General features: G+C 37.6%; 1 protein-coding gene across 1 annotated transcript; it reads right to left on the reverse strand.

The window, feature by feature from the left end:
• Positions 1-3,336: 3,336 nt before the first annotated feature.
• On the reverse strand, positions 3,337-5,370 carry fam110c (family with sequence similarity 110 member C). Its single transcript, XM_042503782.2, has one exon. The coding sequence runs from the start codon at positions 4,982-4,984 to the stop codon at positions 3,938-3,940; it is 1,047 nt and encodes a 348-aa protein (XP_042359716.1). The 5' UTR covers positions 4,985-5,370; the 3' UTR covers positions 3,337-3,937.
• Between the last annotated feature and the right edge of the window lie 13,867 nt (positions 5,371-19,237).

Consider the following 19,237-nt stretch of genomic DNA (forward strand, 5'->3'; position numbering starts at 1 on the left):
AGTCTTGTTGTAAGATACTGCCCCCTTTAGGCCTCACACAGCAAATTCAATAAGTTTTCAACCATTTCATGTTAAGTGCTATATACTGTATTCCCACTGTGAGCCTTATTGATATACATATATTTATTCAAATAATTGCACTATATCAGTGCATGATCTTAGGAGATGTACAAATGCACATATGCATAATGCACATTTGCATAACACATTGTGACACTGCTGTTGTCTCCCTATAACCCACTAACATGAGAGCGTCTTTATGTTATTTACCTCAGATTACATATACTACTTATTCATATTTATTCATACCATACATACTGTACATGCTATATACTGTAAAAAAAAAAAAAAAAAAATCAAATATAAGCCTCTCCTATACGCCCAGTTCCTTTTACTAGCCCGGTATGGCTACACATTTTGATTAATAAACACCTGTCTCAATTACAGGCCCAGCTACCATGCAGTTCATTTTTATAAGTTCTTTGGCTACCTGCTGGAGCTAATTTTGGTCAGCTGCTTAGATTGCACATACAGATAAATGTTCAAACTTTGGTCAAGTAAGATTTACAATTTAACCACTCAGTTCATTTTACTGAAACCATGAGCACCAAATAGGACTGTAATACCAACATGATGAACCAGAGTGATGCTAAAAAGATGTTTAGATAGACAATTTGATTGTATTCCCCATCTTTGCTGAGCAACAATTTTGTGTGAAAAGAATTAAAATACTGTCCCATAAAGAAACCTTTCCCAAATATAAGCCTGCTGAGTTTTGTGGTTCACTAAGAAAATCATTGCGCGGGCTATTCATTGAAGTTGTAAGTATTGTAAGAGAGATGGCCAGATGGATGGATGGGTGGATAGCTAGATAGATCTAGATAGATTTCTATCTATAGATCTAGATAGATTTCTATCTTGTATCTTTTTGTGTTTTTATTTTTAATTTAGTTTCATTTTTATTTAGTACTCAGTCTTTTCTCTTTGCGTCTGTCTCTTGAGCTGCAGTAAAGTGAATTTTTTTAATCTTAATTTTTCAATTTATACATTTGTTTATTTGACAAGAACAAATGTATGAAAGATTGCTTCATATATAAAATACAAAGTAGATGCAACACATACAGGTTTGTAAGCAAGGCTATTTTGCAGTTGTTTTGCTATGTTGTGTTGTGTTGTGTTGTGTTGTGTTGTGTTGTGTTGTGTTGTGTTGTGTTGTGTTGTCTCTATTTATGTTACTATGAATACATTTTTACTTGTAAGAAAAATAATAACTTTATTTACATAGAAAAAAATGTTGATACTTAAATATAAAACTATGCTACACAGGCAGCAGGAAAACCCTTTTTTATGTGACAGATTCCTAATAGTAACAGTTTTACATAATTAAAAAAACAAATAAAAGAAGACATTTACTCACCCATAGCATTGCAAGCAGTGAACATTTTCATATTTATGATATATTAAGCGGCCCTTTTTAAGTTCATCATTAATCATCAACTAAATTTTAAGACCTGAAGTTCTGGTAATAAACAAGAGGAGAGAGCATGACATGACTTGTCGATACAGGATTATAAGATTATGAGCCAGGCTTCTGGAGCAGTGAAAGGTGTGTCTTCAACATGGGTGCAACTGAAAAATCAGTATCTGCTCACATGTACTGAACATACATACTGTTTGTGTATGAGCGTATGAGAGAAGGAAACAGTGTGGGCAGTAATTCCATTTAAATTGTTGATTCAATAATGAGCCTTTGTGTTTTTCCTACTCATGTTACAGCTTCTGATGAGAAACTTGGCTGAAAGACAGAAAGCATTGAAGAGATGAAGCAGACAGAGATTGGGAGGGAAGTGGCGATACAGTTACACCGGTTCACTGGATTTAAGCCTATCAGATTATTAGCTACATTCCTCTCAGACAGCAGGGACCAACTGAATCTGAGGCTGGAAAACAAACACATCCTACGTGCCTAATTCTGTCTGGTGGCTGCATCCAAATTTTTATTACTGTCAACAAGAAACACTCAACCACAATAATGTGAGGAGCAGGTCTCTCTTACCGCTGTGTGTGTGTGTGTGTGTGTGTGTGTGTGTGTGCGCGCGTGTGCGTGTGTGTGTGCGTGTGTGCGCAATGGAACGTATACCTTTCAAATGGAGAGCAATGACAAGCACACTCATTGGATTATGGTTACATAAATTATGATTTAAGGCCACTTTCATGCTTGTATTGGCCTAGAGACCCTACTGAGGAACATATTTCATTACATGCTTTGAAATGTTTCACATGGACTCACACACTAAACAATTCGAGGTGAATTTTAACCGGGTTTGGGTCAAACTTGGAAACCAGTACTGAGTCAAACGCTGACCCAAAATACATAAATGATAAATGAGCTCTTAGCCTTTATCTAGAATTGCTGGCATCACTTCTAATACTGTTTATAAATGGTTCTTAACTTATGACTGATAGCTTTTTAAATGGATAATGTCCAGTGTAATATACTGATGTTTTATTGATCAGTTATAATCCATTAATAAGAAAAATTAAAGGGTTTGCCATAGTGTGAACAATCTCTTTTGAGGGATGGCAGTTTACCTTGGATCTGGACAAAAATCCCTTTGTCAGCAATTGACAAGTTAAGGGATCATATGGAGTGAGCAGGTCATTATTGCAAAATCAACCCGAAGAGGTTGATGCAAGACCTTCTCCTAAGTGGAGGGGTTAGCAAAAATGATCCACTCACTGTATACTGACCCACTTAATACAGATACTTACAAAAGGAATCAATAATTTGACAGAAAATATTGATTTAAAGGAAATGCATACAGGATTTAGTGAGAGTTCGTGGCATCTAGTGTTGAGAACTGCAGATTAAGACCAGCTGATGAGGATTTGAGAATTGATTGATCAGATTTTTACTAGGAGCCAAATTATTTGCAGAGGTGTCTTCCTCTCCAAAACAAACAGACCACGTGATTTAAAGATTTTTTTGTCGTGGTAGGTCTTGCTACATTTGCAAACCCAAAGAGGAAAAAGGTCCCATCTGAGTCAGTGTTTGGCTTGTTTGTTCTGGGCTACAATGGAAACATGGCAATGCAACAGACTTCCATAGACGGGAACCTGCTCTCTATGTAGATTTAAACAGCTCATATAAGGAAACGAAACAAAATGATTCTTATTTTAAGATGATTATACATTAAAAAAAAGCATAATTAATATATTTCTATAAAGATATCCTCCCTTAATCCTACATGCTGAAACTTAAAAATGATTTTTATTGCTTACGCCAAGAGTCCATGATCTATATATCCATGAATGATAAAATAATTGACCATTCAGTTTTCAGCAAAGCTATGTGTTAATTTATTAATGGTTTAACAACATTTATGGATGCATTATTACCAAATAGAGGGAGAAAATACCAGTCAACAGAACTTTTTACAACTTGGCAACCCAAAGATTCTCATGTAATCGTCTAGATTTGTGTCTTCAAGTGTAAACAGAATTTTTAACTTTTAATCCCTTTAACGTGGGATTGTTTTCTATAAATTGCAGCTGTGTGATAGAATGTACATCTAATCAATCAAATATAACTGCAAGTAATTTTCGAAGCAAAAATGTTAACAGCTTTTTTCCATGTGTGTCTTGAGGGACCTTCTGAGCAATTTATGTGGCCCCAGCATAAATAGCTTTATGCAAGTTTGAACAGAAGCAAGCACGCCAAATCTTCATTGTTTCTCAGAAGCTTAAATTGGCACAGACATGCAATATGTGCAGAAACCAAAGTAAACAATGATGGGCACAACCACACACACACTATACATAATACAGTAAAGAAGTAAGCCCGAAAGTCAGTGTTTTCCACAAACAAAAGCCAGGAGTTAGTACATCAGTCTTAGGTGGGCACACAGCCTTTGTAGAAACAAAAAAATAAGTTGTCTCAGTCAAGGTCTCGTAGCTTTTTTCCAGTCTCTGTAGCATTTTTGCAGCTGTACAGCCATTTGATAATCCTTGCATTGCGCTCAATAACTGACGTCCCTTGACTTTTCTTTTTATTCAGCTTTTCCTCCATCAGTCCGTCGCTGTCACCACTGTTCCTCGAAAAGCCGTCATCTGATGTAGAGATGCTGACACTCCGGATGTTTATCACAACATCATCTGAGTGTGCAGAGAAGTTCTCCCTCCCCAAAGACTCAATAATTTCACCGCCCAGCCCGCAGTACTTGAAAAAAGCATCAAAGTCCGCAAAGTTTTTGGAGTACCTGGAGCTGATGTCAGAGTGAGAACGACTGACCCCTTTGCCAGATCTCTTTTCCTGCTCAAGAACTGTTAGGAGACCAGCTGATTTCTTTGCACCAGCTGTCACCTTTGCCCCAGAATCACTGTTTTCTGCTCTGTGTTTCTCTGATACTCCATTCCTCCTCTGCTCTGATTGAGAGGTCGCTATATTCGAGCTGCATTCCTTTGCCGTTCCCTCAGGTGTGGAGATTTTGTCCTCGTTGCATTGGGCCTCACACTCCTTATCTGTTGCCTCAGGTAACGCAACATTTTTATTCACAGAGCTGTGGAGCACCTTACGTGTTCGAAGTTTCCGGTAATTCCCTGACCCTCGCAGTAAGTCACATTTCTGTCTGTAGAGCAGAAGAGAGTCTGGTCGTTTTTTGGAGCTGGACCGACGCACCTCACCTGGTGACTTGGTGATTAGTTGAGCACATGTTGCCTCTCTTGAGTCACTCTCTGTGGCAAGATTCCCATCGTGATTTGTGTTAGAAGACCCAGTGCTGCTCACAGAGGCTGATCCAAGACTGATCACTGGCTCCTGAGTCGAGTTGACCACCTGTTGGCTTTTAACATACTTCGGCTTAGTTGCAGCAAGTCTCTCCACAGCACTCACACGTCCTTTTGTCTCACTCTCCAGTTCCATTTGCTTTCGAAGGTACTCAGGACCCTTCTCCAGGATTTTTGAGGTGTCACTGGTTGCGTCCATTGCGATCAAAAAGTGAGTAATCCTTTTCGTTCGCTCCAAGGGTTGGAGATTCCATTCAAGCCCGTTCTTTGCCTGAGCACGTATTACAACAGGAGTCTTTACCTTGTCTGTTCTTCACTTTACCCCACCCATCCTGCTCAGGGCTAGTTTTAACCAAACACAAGCCTGTGCAAAGTACACCTGATACCATCGCAAGTGAGAACGGTGAAAGCTGACACTGCTGCAGATTTTTTTTTTCTTGTCCTGGAGGAAATGTGGGTCCTTGTTGCTCAAATCAGGACAGAAACGTACATGATTTTATACCAAGCAAACAGGTTTCCCTGTTTTGAGCATATTCTCCGCTTATTCTTTATCCGCTCAGAAACAGGCACTGACTCATCAAAGAAGCTTGCTGCTTGTTAGTGCAAATATAAATGGGCAATAAATGTTTACTCACCTTATTCATCTTTAAACCAAGCACGTGGTGATATGTCTCCACCTGTGATTTTGGACAGGTAGATTCTAATCATTAACACAATGCTATTGGCCTCATCAAAACAGAATTGTGCAATTCTAAACATGAAAGATGTTTTATGGGTTATAATTAGGATGTCATATTTTTGGTTTGTTTATTTGTTGGTAGGATTACGGGAAAACAACTGACTAGATTTTCATGGAGCATGGTGAAAAGGGTGTCGCACAGGCTAAGGAAGAACTCATTGACTTTTAGAGTGGATCAGAATCTGGGTGTGGCTATTTTTCACTTTCATTAATATTGTGTTTCTTGAAGACATTTCACCTCTCATCTAAGAGGCTTCTTCACTGCCCCTTGCAGAAGAAGTGAAACATCTTTACAAAACGAAAGCAAGCCCAGTTGGCTGTGATATAGCCTTGAAATAACCATGACCTGGATGACTGAGTATCTTTACCAACATATTGAAAAGTAGGGCATTTGGCTTTGTTGGAATAAAGCTATGTTTACATAAATCCATTTTTTCCCAATCAGATCTAGGCTGTTTTCATATGTGGTTCTCAGTCTGATATGCATCTGATAACTGGCCATGCAACCACTGTGAGAATGGTCATATCTGAAGTTGTGTTTTTTTTCCCCTCATTCTTCACAGTACAGATGCATATCACTCTCATACAGTGTTGGGCCATTTCATTAAAACTATAGAAGAAGAACAAATTGAAGGAGGGTAGCAGTGTTGTATAGATATTGGAATGTAGCCCTGGACATTTAAGGTTTGAAGGAGCTGTTCCTCCATGAAACTCTCCACATAGCAGCCCCACCACTCCTGACTCCTTTCCCACACCCAAACCTCTCCACAGAGCTTACAGCAAGCTATTTGCCTTGGTCTAAGTCTGCGCTCTCTAAGTGCCTCCCTACTTCTTTTAGCCTTCTGTCCCCCTTAAAGGTTTTTTTTGGAGGGAGCTTTTCCATAGTTGCTGGAAGGGTCAGGGGACAGAGGGTTGCCATATGCTGTAAAGCCCTCTGAGGCATATTGTGATTTGTGATGGAGCTTTATAAACTGAATTAAATTAAATGGTACTGAACGGACAGGGATGGAACGGAACTGAAATGGATTGGAAACTTGTGCATAGCAAATTTCTGGATGATTATTTTAAATCAGTCATCTAGGACTGACAAAAAACATTGACACTAACTTTATATTGAGGTTTTATTGGCTCATAAAACTTTTACACTCAAAACCACTTCTTTGATACTTCAATAACTGCAATCATCCTGTATTTCTTGTAATTATGTCTCATGTCAAGGTTGTGACTGAGCAATAAAAATATTAATTGGGGTCAAAGCATAAGCAGTTGTAAGACAAAAACCCTGATAGAGTCCAGCATTCCCACATGCTCATTAAAATAATATGACTCAACAATAAATAACAAATGGTAAAAAAGAACAGTTTGTTTATAATGTGCAAATTGCATCTGCTTGCACCAAATGCCTTGGCGATCTACGCTGCCAGACCATGCTGCCATTCTTTCATGTGTTGATATAAATATTGAAATAAATACAAAATTGTTTATTAGAAACATTAAAATCACCACTGATAATGTCAACACGCCTGTCTCATTGTGTTTGAGCTTTGTTTACTTGGTATCCTGTTTCGGTATTGTGAAGAAAAGCAGAAGCACCAATCAAACAAAAATGTAGCATGTGTGAAATGAAAGAGGTGCAACTGACGATAGTCGACCAAAACATAAAACTTTGGCAACAGAATAAGAGGTTGCAGCAACAGAGAATATTTTCTGCTCTAGACAGCAGTTTTTTTAACACGCACTGGCAGAATATGAGATAACGAACCCCTAGCAGTCCATTTGCCAGCCTATAGAGCCCCATTGTGAACCCGGAAATGTTGAGTACCCCAGAGCCACGTTATAAAAGCAAAGTGTCCTCAACATTAGGCAACTGCCCAATGTTTACTTGTTTGGAAATTTGCATACTATGCCTAATTTGCATACATTTGAATAATATATATTATGATAACAGATATTATATGTACACTAGTTACACATGTATTAACAACTGATCAGAAATTGATTCATCCTCCTCAAAGAAACCCCAAAACTAACCATATAATGTCCAAATTGGCCAAGCAATGGCTGAAATACTGTCAGTATATGTGATTATGCACATACATACAAACTAGGTGAATTATGCAAAATGTCCAACATATGCCAGTTAGCATCCGGCAGTTTCCTATTGTTGGGAACCCATACTATGCATTTAAAACATAAACTTTGGGGTACTCAACATTTCCGGGTTCACAATGGGGCTCTTTAGGCTGGCAAATGGACTACTAGGGGTCCATTATCTCATATTCTGTTGGTGCGTGTTAAAAAAACTGCTGTCTAGAGCAGAAAATATTCTCTGTTGCTGCAACCTCTTATTCTGTTGCCAAAGTTTTATATTTTGGTCGACTATCGTCAGTTGCACCTCTTTCATTTCACACATGCTACATTTTTGTAGGTTTTTGTTTGGTTGTCTTGTGTCCTCTCATATTTTGTCTCTCTTAAGTAATTTTGTGTCTTTTCAAGGTAACCTTATGTCATGTTTGATCTTTTTTGTGTCACTTTGTGGTTATTGTGTGTCTGTCAGGTAATTTGGTGTCTTTTTATATCTCTTTGTAGTCTTTTTGTATCTCTTTTGAAGTAGTTTTTGTGTCTTTTTGATGTAACTTTTTTGTCTTTTTTGGTACTGTGTTTCTCTGTTGACACTTTATTTTACTTTGAGGGAACATTTTGTGTCTCTTTTAGGTAGTCTTATGTCTTTAGTTCTGTTCTCTCAATAGTCTTTTGGTGTTTAATTTTTTAAAATATTTTTTGGTTGTTTTGTGTCTCTGAAGTAGTGTTGTGTCGCTTGGATGTAACTTTGTCTTTTTTGGTTGTTTTGTGTCTCGGTTGTCTTTATGAAGTCCTTTTGTGTCTTTTTTTGTTGTTTTATCGCTTCTTACAATTATTTTGTGTCTCTGGGGACATTGCTTGTGTCCTTTAGGTAGTAGTACATCTTTTTGGTCATTTTGTGTGTCTTTATTGTCATTTTGTGGTCCTTTTGTAGCACTGTAAAGTAATTTTGTGACTTTTTTGTTCATTTTGTTTTTCTTTGTAGTCTTTTTATGTCTTTGTGGGATTGTTTGGTGTCTCTTTGAGGTAACTTTGTCTTTTTCGGTTGTGCTGTGTCTCTTTTGCAGTTATTTTGTGTGATTTTACAGTTCTTTTGTATCTCTTTGTGGTCTTTGTGTCTCTTCCTAGTTGGTACATGTTTATTTGAAAGACATTTTTTAGGCAAGGACCGAGTTGTTCCTGGATCTGTGTCTGGTAGGCCAATTCAATAATAAATTCATGCCGCCAAGTGTCGCTGAGTGAGTGAGTGAGTGAGTGAGTGAGTGAGTGAGTGAGTGAGTGAGTGACTAAATTTTGGAAACTGTCCACAGCTTTACCAAATTCCAGCTGAGGGGTTCACCAGCAGAAAATAAAAATAAAAAACTTATATTCTTATTAGTCGTCTCTAACCAAACTAGACCGGTGTTACAGGGATGAATGACAGTGAATAGCTGATCAGGTTACATTTACATCCATCTTATTTTTCCCTTATTGGGTTTAAAATGCAATATGTTGCTGATATGCTGTATCTGTCACAGGATATGCAAAGATGAGAGGGAGAAAGCAGCATGAGCATGAATTAATGTATACATGCGTTGCTGAATACCGTTGGGCTTTGCGCTAGAGACTTTTCTGTTTTAAAGTGAATATAGGAAAGAGTGCTGAAAGCCTGTGGGCTCGTGTTGGCCGCAAGATTAAGGTTTGAATTGTAAATCTCCTTTTTTAAAAAAAGGAACTAACAACTGACTCCCAGTTCGCTGCTTCTTTGTGTTATTGAAAACATTCATGGAAGTATAGAATCTGAAACATGTGTTTAAAGTGAAACTTGAAGAAAGCAGAACACCGCGGTCACTTGTTTAAAAGGAAGAGGGGAGCCTGAGAATGCCATATTTGAAAGTCATGAGAACAAAATTTTGTATTTACCATGAATCAAATCCTCACTTCTTTACTTGCCCCTAAGAGCAGACACTTCATATCCATTGCAGTCATAAAGCATCACTGTGTTCCACTTAGTGACACAGGGCCAACAGAAAGCGCCAACAGAAACTGATAAACTTAAGCCATTTTTGTTTATTCATCTCAAAATCAAGTGTGGCTGACTCATATTTTTCAATATTTCTACGTAATTATCATACCACATCTGTTTTTTTTGGGGGGGGTTTCAGAAATTGCATTCACTCTTTTGATTGGCTTCCCTAAAATCACACTGTACAGTTCACTTGAGGATTCTGTAGTGTTTACTTGTACTTTGTCCTTCCTTGACCTCCACATCAAAATAACTATGATCCTCTTAAGATGGCTATGTCCCTAGATTTTGAGCTCTGGTACTTAAAGGGACAATTCACCTCAAAATCAAAAATATATATTTTCCCTCTTAGCTGCAGTGCTATTTATCAGTCTAGATTGTTTTGGTGTGAGATGTTGAGTGTTGGACATATCAGCCATAGAGATGTATGTCCTCTCTCAAACATAATGGAACTAGATGGCACTTGAATTGTGGTGCTCAAAGAGCCCCCCTAAAAAATATCAACAGCAATGTCTCTTTCTAGAAATCATGACGCTTTACTTAAGATAATAAGCAGGCCTTATTGTGATAAGTTTCGTAAAAGCTATTTTCTTTCTACTGACCTACATCTGCCAACCGTATCACCGCACAGAAGAAAATGTGCATCTACTCATAGACGAGGGACTTGTGCTTTTGACAGGGCAAGATGTAACCATTAATGGTGTCCTCCTCGGCTGAGCTGTGATTGTTAGCTAGCTCAGTGGTTCAGTGGAAGGAAAATAGTTCCTACATGGAACCTCTCACATCAAGGTGTGCGGATTATCTTGAATAACCGGGTCATGACCTCTGGAAAGAGACATCGCTGTTGAGTTTGTCTAATGTATTTTTAGCACTTTAAGTAATACAAGCCAAGTGCCATATATTTCCATTAAATTTGTGAGAAGACATCTCTACAACCAATGTCTCCAATACTCGAAAACTCACAAAACAATCTAGATTGATAAACAGCAATACAGGTAAGAGGAAAAATATGTATTTTTGATTTGGGGGTAAACTGCCCCTTTAAGCAGAGGCACTGTATGCAAGAGATGTGAAAAGGCACAAGTCATTCTTAAAAAGTGAGTTTAAAAAAAAAAGCATAGGGTGGCTTAAAGTTTATACAGTTCACGCTAAAAGGGATATGAATATGTGTACAAAATTTTATGGCAATCCATCCAGTATTTATTGAGATATTTCATTCAAAACCACAAATGTTAACCTTATGATAGAAAAAAAGTCATGGGGATTAAATGACTTATTTTGAAGGACCAGAAAAAAGCAGGTTTCCACAAACATGGCAAAAACTCAAAATCTTTCCAAAAAACTGATTAAGTTGGAGGCCGAAGTGCTGGCACAGAAGGGTTCACAACGAGCTTGTGAAGCCTGAAGGAAAGCTGGGCTTAAATCAGGTAGATTGCCATCAGAGTATATGATCAGTTGTGTAAGGAACTACAGGTGTGTGAGGAATTTAGCTGAAGAGCAGAATGTAGAAACATGCATGTAAAAAACACGAGCCAGACAGTGCAACGTAAAATCGCACAAAAAAGCATATCATACAAAGAACACACCAAAAGCTACCCACAATATCGCATCACAAGTGGATGCTTGAAAAATTATCAAAATGAAGTTCTTAAGTCTAAAGTTCAAGGTCAGTCAGTACAGAGCTGAGCAGCTCTTTTTTCCCTTCTTTTCAAGGTGGTTTGGAAAGTACTGATAGAGCTGCAGCTCCTCACATCATGAGGCAACATGTTCCACTGATTTGTAGCTTTTACGGAAAAAAATAGTTGCTCAAATGCAATGTGACAAAATTGTATTAACAGTCTCTTACAGAGGATAATCTTGAAGATCTACTAGAATTTAACACACATAATAAAGGAGGGGCCAAACCATTTCGAGCCTTATAAAACCAGGCAGTTATTCAGATATTTCACTGAACAACTGATGGACCAACATTATCAGACAATAATAAAAGGAGCAACCAAAAACAGGGGTCTCAAAATGATTATTTTCATTAAGAAGCGTCTTTCTGCTGCATAATTATCACCAGTTTGTCTTGACATTGAGTTCATGTGCAAACTAAATATTTCAAGGTTTTAATAGGCAATAAAGATTTGTATATAATCTAACTGTTAAACCGTCAGATACATGTCTGTGTAACATCGTGTTGGTAGGACCCAACTGCAGCACACCAGAGGAGGTGAGTAGTTGGTAATCACCATAGACTATATATATAAAAGATGGACAACACGACAGCTCCCCCAAAGTGAGGTTATTTGATCTCGATCGACTCCTGCTGTCTGAGTGCGGTACAGGTCCTAAGACCCGCCCCTCCATGTTAGTGAATGGTCATAGGCTGAACTAAAAAGTCGAAGTACACGCCAAATAATTTTTTCCCAAAGATTTCTGTCACCAAAGGTAGTTTTCGTCACCCTGATGTTCATTTAAGTGTTTGTTTTCATGATAAGTTCGTTTTTATTGAGTTATTAAGTTATTGAAAAAGAGGGCTTTTCCGCCATGATTGACAGCCATGACAGCCAATCTGTGCACTCGCGTTCAATGCAGCTCCTTCACTGCGGAAATCGCTACTGCACAGATGCAGGGCTCCCAATGACATCAAACTCGCAAGATGGCAACGCTCGTATCTGGGATATTTTTACCTCACCTCAGCATAGTGGGGGTAAGTGGGGACGTGTCGTCCATCTTTATTTACAGTCAATGGTAATGACCTTTATTTAATGTTTTGGTACGTTGAATGTAGTAAAGGTGAGTATAATCAGGTTGCAGGTAAGTAGGGACAGTTATCAGTTCTGAGGTGGAACAGAGTTCAAGGGTCAAGCAGAGTTTGTAGAGGGACTGGGGTGAGCTTATGTTCAAAGGTGATAGTTCAGAGTTTGAGTGGGGAAATGTTGAACATGGAGCGGACTGGCAGGTGAATGTATCAGGTAAGTTGCAGAAACACCCCAGAGAGGTGCAGGCAGGGCTTGTGGTCAAGGAGGAGGAAGCAGAGTTGTCGTCAGGCAGCAGAGCAGATGAATCCAGTAGGAGAAGGAAGCGGGATCAACGAGGACAGGCGGGGAATCAATGTACCATCAGAACAATAAACAGCAGCAGAACTCACACGGAGGAAATGTTTTGCTTGGTGGGAGGCTCTGAGTACAGCCGGAAGAATGGCGATCTCTCTAGACGGAGCCAAAGCAGTAGAACACTGCACAGCCACAGGCAGACGAGAACGAGGAGGTGCACAGGCATAACTGTGATGGCAGTGATGAGGCTGAGAGAGAGGGTCGGGTGGAGAGAGGAGTAAGTGGAAAAAATCCCACAGCAGCAGGAGAGAGGCCAAGCAGACTGTGACAGCATGCACACACGCCTCCCCATCTGCCCTTTAGCTCAGCAGTGTGAGAGGAGGCATGACTTCAAAAACTCCTTTGTCTCATCTTTTAAAATGTTAGAGTTGAAACTAAGTGCAGTGACAACATTTACATTCATTTAGCAATTTATCTGACTGATTGTTGAAATCTGTTTCTGCTTAATTGGATAATAGAGAGAGGGAGCAGACTCCAGGAGGGATTGTAGGGGAGCTGAGTAAACATGAACACTGTCACCATTAATCATTTTTCCCCTGAGCAATCTCACTTTTATTGATTTCTTAACTTATGCAGCTTGTTGAAAAATCATATTCCACACTTTAATGTGACACTGCATCATCCGCTAATTGTGTTTTTATTGACTCATTCACAATAATTACCATCCATCCTCGGACATGAATGAAACTGGCTGACTCAATTAAAAACAGCTCGCAAATTATGAGATGTAATTGCTGCAGGCATCTTTTGCTTGCAGTTATTGTTTGACTGTTATGTAAAGTAACGGATAATAGGTAATTATGCATGCAGTGCTAATTACCTGGATATAAAGTCACCTATCAATCAATTAGCCTGTGTCTATTTATCACAAGCTCATCTTACTGTATTGCAGAAAGCAGCTGTTTACTGCTGCAGTGTTTCTTCATGGTACATATAAGGCGTTAATTTCCTTTTACTCAACCTTTTTCTTGTGGCCTGAGGACAGTAGACTGCTGTTACATATGACATAGTGAGAAGAATACATTTTATTCAGACACTGAATGCAGACATAAAATGTTGTCGACATTTAATGATTTAGTGATTAAATCATCACTCCACCATCACTTCCTCCCAGCTCTATGGGGCTTTTGAGCATATGTTAGCACATTGTTTGTAAACCAAAACTTTACTGTTTTGGTTTACTCTCACTGCTCTCATCATCATCATTTTTGGTTGCCGTTTCTGCTGACCGCAAAACTGCAGATAGATGAAGGTATTTACAAAAACATTGCAACACACCATGAATATGAGCCATTGATATTAAAATATCACAGTCAGTACTTGAAAGTAATGTGTGCCTCGCATGAAGAAACAAGTTAATCATAAATGTTTTTGTTCAACCACAATAACCACAATACAATTCTGAAACCAGTTTTGTTTAAAAAAAAAAAAATCAAGCATGAACAACAGACAGAGGCTCTCTGGCAACCCTGTGAATATAAAACGATCATACACAGGCAGATGAGAAGGTTTTGTCGAAGAACATATGTAACGTGCATTCCTTGAATCCATCATGACGTTAGGCAGATGAATTGCGCACTCTGGGATGTCAAGTCAGATGAAGACAAACAGGGAAGTGGTTGCTATAGACTATATCAAATCAGAAAGAAGTTTCCAAGAAAGGAAAGAACACAGCCAGGAATTTTTAGAAGTCTAGAAGACAGGCATTTTCTAAATCTAAACACTCTTGGCAGTTTATTAGGTGGGCCTAGCCAAAACGAATGCAGTCTGATGCAACAGTCCAGTAACCTTTGTGAGGGTTATAATTTTCAGTTTTTTTGTTGAAACTGTTGTAGAGAGGCATTTATAAAAAAAAAAGAGTTTGGCTGAGGATTGCTACTTCAAGTGTTGGTCTCAAAAACAAGTGCTCTTTAGATTCAAGTACAAGAATGACCAAAAACAAAAAGGGAGAGGTCAGACTTGATGTTTCTTTTGTAAATGAGTCGAAACCAAAAACATCCAAGGCACACTGTTTTGCAAAAGTTAAAAAGCTTCTAATAAATGGTTTTGACGCCTACACACTTCAGCATACAGTCTTCAGCAGGGCATGCCCCAGACACTTCATTGATTGCACCTGTGGCAGTTATCTGGTGCTGCTCTGACTGCAGGCACCTGACATCAGCCTTGGCTTATCTGTGAGCTGCCACTCGTTTTTACATGCCCTGATTAGGACTGTATTTTGATAACTGTAGGCATCAAATCCATTTAGTAAAGGCTTTTGAATTTTTTACAAGACAGTGTGCCTTTGATTTTTTTTTTTTTTTTTTTTGGTTCAACTTAATTACAATAGAAACTACAAGTCTAACCTCTCCCTTTCTTTAAGTTCTAGAGAGGTGTTGATTCTGTTTTATCATTTTGGGCAATGTACTTAGTGGTGCTGTTGCAACTGAATAGTACAGCTGCATTTTCTTTTCTTTTTCTAACACAAAAGGGAATATTTCAAATTTCACTTTAAGCTTGTACATATGTGAGGTTTTGACCGTAATTGTAACAGTTTGGCAAAGTGCCTGCAGATGTTTTAAGCTTGCTGCAGATGTGCACAGGAAAGGTGGAGGCTGATTGTGTGTGAGAACAAGACTACACGGATTATGAACCCTGTGTTAACTCATTCCAGTTGGTTTCATTCTGAGGAAATGCGTTCACATTTTTGCCCACATAGAACTGTTTTGCAAGCTGCATAAAATCTTCTGAGAATCGCTAATTAGAGGTTTTGGTCACTAATGAATATCTGATGTTTAATGGTTGTTGGGTCGATAAAGTCAATTTGGATCTTTTTTTTCCTAGAACAAGTTAAAGCATGCTTAAGAAGTTAAGACAGTCAATAAAAACATTGAAACCATTCTTTGCAAAACAGCTCAGCTTACTTTTTAATGCTGTTTTCTTTCAACGTAACATGTTTGTGGAAAACAAATTCAGGGAATATCATAATATTCTGATTTAATGGTGTTTCTTTCACTTCCTTTTTTGGCAGTGGCAGGAAAAAAATTGGCTTTTTATTCTGTTTTTTTAGTACAAGATTTTATATTTTTAAAGGGATTTGTATCATAATAATGTTGGCAGTATAAACTGTAGTAAACTTCCCTCCATCTTACAAGCGCCCAGGTCTCTCTGCTTATCTCTCAACTCAATCTGCCAGATAATGCAATTCATGATATCAACATAGTTTTCAACTAGTCTATATATTTTAACAGCATAATAGAATTCTGACATTTAATTATGGCTTTTGGTGGGTCTATCTGGCCACCCTAATGAAACATTTCTGCTTCATTTACATGCATGGACAGGGTTGACACTGAAAAGAGGAGCTAATGCTGACTTTAGTTACTTTTGCATGATCTACATCTGTGTCATATATTAAATATATGAGACATTTTATTCCCTTTTTATACTTTTCCCCCCATGCATAATTTTCAGAAACAAACATCCTCAGACATTCCTCAGACATGAATCACAGGCTTCAACCTCTGCCACGAAACAATGCAGATCGTTTGAAAAAACAACAACAACAACATGTTTAAGAAAACATGGTCAAACGGTAAATTAAAAGTGATTAACTGATGAAATGTTTTATCATGCGTGTAAGCAACATGTTAACAGTCCATGCTCAATAAGTCTACACTCTTAAAGAGTATCCTTCTCAAATGTTGTGCATAAGCACATCTCTACAATCTGCTTGTCCACTTAGACTGTCTGTCATCTCTTGGTGAACAGTCCCCATCGCTGGCAAAGACGAGGGCCTGGGCTAAATAAATCAGGGATAATGAGTTAATTAGGAAGCAAACAGAGACAGATGCAGCTGCTTGCACAGCTATGACACTGATTAGTGCCAGACATTGGAATACAGTTTTTAAAGTCAGGTCTTTCTTTTCTTTGGCCTAGACTTCCTTATAACCTTCATCTGGTTGCTTTGAATCTCTTTGCCATGCAGCAATTACCCTTTTGGCATATTTCTTTAAAATGCAGACCAGGAAAGCCAATTTAACAATTTTAGTGCAACACTTATGCACTTATCGTTTGATTCGTTTTCAGTTATATTGCCCAGTTTAAAGTAATGGTAGAATGTTGAAAAATATCAAATGGCTTTAACAGGGTAAGACGTCTAAAGAGTTGTTTTTCATATTATCAGCATATCTAAGCTAAATTCACATGTGCATTAAAGCATGATATTGAATTATCTCCCGCTAAATTCGTACATTTACGAAGCAATAACAGACATGCTAACAGAGTAAGCTAACGTTAGCACACTGTACTGTATATAGTGAACACATATCGTTAACCGCTAACAGCCTGTTCATTTACAATGTCCTGCTCTTAAATAATTTCAGCTAACATTAAGGGGTTAAAGGGCTTTTGTTATTTATTTTACAACTCAGTGTGAGTTACATGTCAGCTTTGTTAAAGATAACATGGTGCTTGATAGCAGAGTACTATTTTGTGATACATTAGTATTGATATGGATTAAGAGTGCACATTTGAGACTAATAAACAATGTAAAAACATTACTGTAAACAGTAATTTAAGGGTGAGTGTTTTTAGGTTTGTGATTCTGTTGATTCCATTTGTCTTTATTATGTTACAGCTCAGCTGGTTTTCCATTGATGGCAAAGGGAGGGAAGCTGAAAGACCTGAATGAGATCACAGGGTAAGTCATTTAGAAAAAAGAGACATACTAGGCTTAATGGGAAACTATTCTAAATACTGAAATTGTTACACTACTGTATTATATTATATTATATTTCCTCATCTGCCTGTCAGTGGGTAAAATGCGCACACGTACCCCTTTTGTCTACACGCCTGGATCGTCCCCATGCAGCACAGCAAAGCATGGTGGAGACTTTCTGAGAGGACACCACAAAAGAAGGACATATACCAACTGCTTGATGTGCTATCTATGTTTCTGAGTTTATTAGATATCAATTAAATTAAATAATTGCAGTAAGTGAGTCAGTAGAAAGACAAAGGAACAGTAAATAAGTTACACATTTATTTAGTTTAAGCAATAAACAGCAACCTGTTCCTTTACCATGGTAAGGTAAGTCTAAAATATGTCAGCATAACCATATTTGTCATATCCACATCACTCATATTTAATTCTATGTAATTTTACATTGTACATATAAAAGTACTATACATACATATATACACATATATATGTTTGTGTGTGTGTGTGTGTGTATAGATTTTATATATTTTGTATTTCAAAATATATTTTATTTTTTATATTTTAATGTGTGAATCTCCCGAGTGTGACATTAATCAGTCTAATCTAACCCTAGCTGTTAACATTAATCTTCAAATATAAGCATGTTTTACTTTTAAAAAATGCAGTTATTGACTGTTATTTAGCGAAAATCTGAGTTTTGTCTCTCCGTATAATGTATTCAAATGGCCCACCAGACAATTCCAATTGCGGCTTCAGCTGCATAAAGGGATAAATCATAACTGTGAGGCAAGGCTCGAGTCCCAGTACAGGCAGAGTGTTGTACAACACTGTAATCTGCTGTAATGAATGTCTGGCTCCGTCTAGTTCCAGGATTTTCTCATGACCTGCCTATTTCATACCGTGACTCAGCAAAGCATTACTCAAAATAGTAAAGTATGGAATTCATTACATCTGCATCACTTCATGAATTGACTGTAGCCTGATTACGTCTCAAATTTACACCAAGGGATCTGAGAACTTATTTATGAGCCGATTACGGTTTCTTCTCTCTGTGACTCTTAACATTTATCACCAGCTCTTTAAAGCTGGGATTGACTAATTTAGCAATAAATTTTTGTTTGTTTTCCAGACTAGTGAGCCAGATTCACATGTGTTTCATATTACTGCTAAATTCCTCCTTCCTTCCTTCCATACCTCTGACAACAATCTAATACTAGTTGAGCGGTCATGGTAAAAGGAATGAACCGTGTAAAACGCAATTACTTATCAAAAAATCGAGGTATTTATGCAGAATGGTCCCTTTCCAAAATGTACAGTATTTAATTATTTACATCTATCTATCCATGTATCTATCTATCTATCTATCTATCTATATGTATCTATATCTATATCTATCTATCTATATATATATATATATATATATATATATATATATATATATATATATATATATATATATATATATATATATATATATATATATATACAACATTGTACACACATTATCTTTATGGATATGAAAATTACTATACAGTTTAAAAGTTAATTTACAAGATAATCAGCAGTTATAGCTATGAAAAAGGTAGCCAACTGAAGTCCTTTTGAATTGCTAGTGGAGAAAGCTTGACAAAAGACTGACAGAATGTGTCCAATATTTAGACCATCTGCTCTGTTTTAAAATGATAAAATACTTCAAGTTTTACACATTTTCTAAAAAGCTTGAGGGATTTCTCTCAAGTTTACCAAATGTGAGATTTTGGCATTTAAAAACAATGATCATCATATCTGCAGCATTGTTGGAATACATAATTTATTTAATCTGT

Source organism: Plectropomus leopardus, chromosome 16, assembly GCF_026936395.1.
Source record: "Plectropomus leopardus strain MGB_pleo_1.0 chromosome 16, ASM2693639v1, whole genome shotgun sequence".
Lineage (NCBI taxonomy): Eukaryota > Metazoa > Chordata > Actinopteri > Perciformes > Serranidae > Plectropomus > Plectropomus leopardus.

Bases quoted from the DNA above. Each gene is read 5' to 3' on its own strand.
- fam110c (XM_042503782.2), bottom strand. From the start codon at position 4,984: ATGGACGCAACCAGTGACACCTCAAAAATCCTGGAGAAGGGTCCTGAG.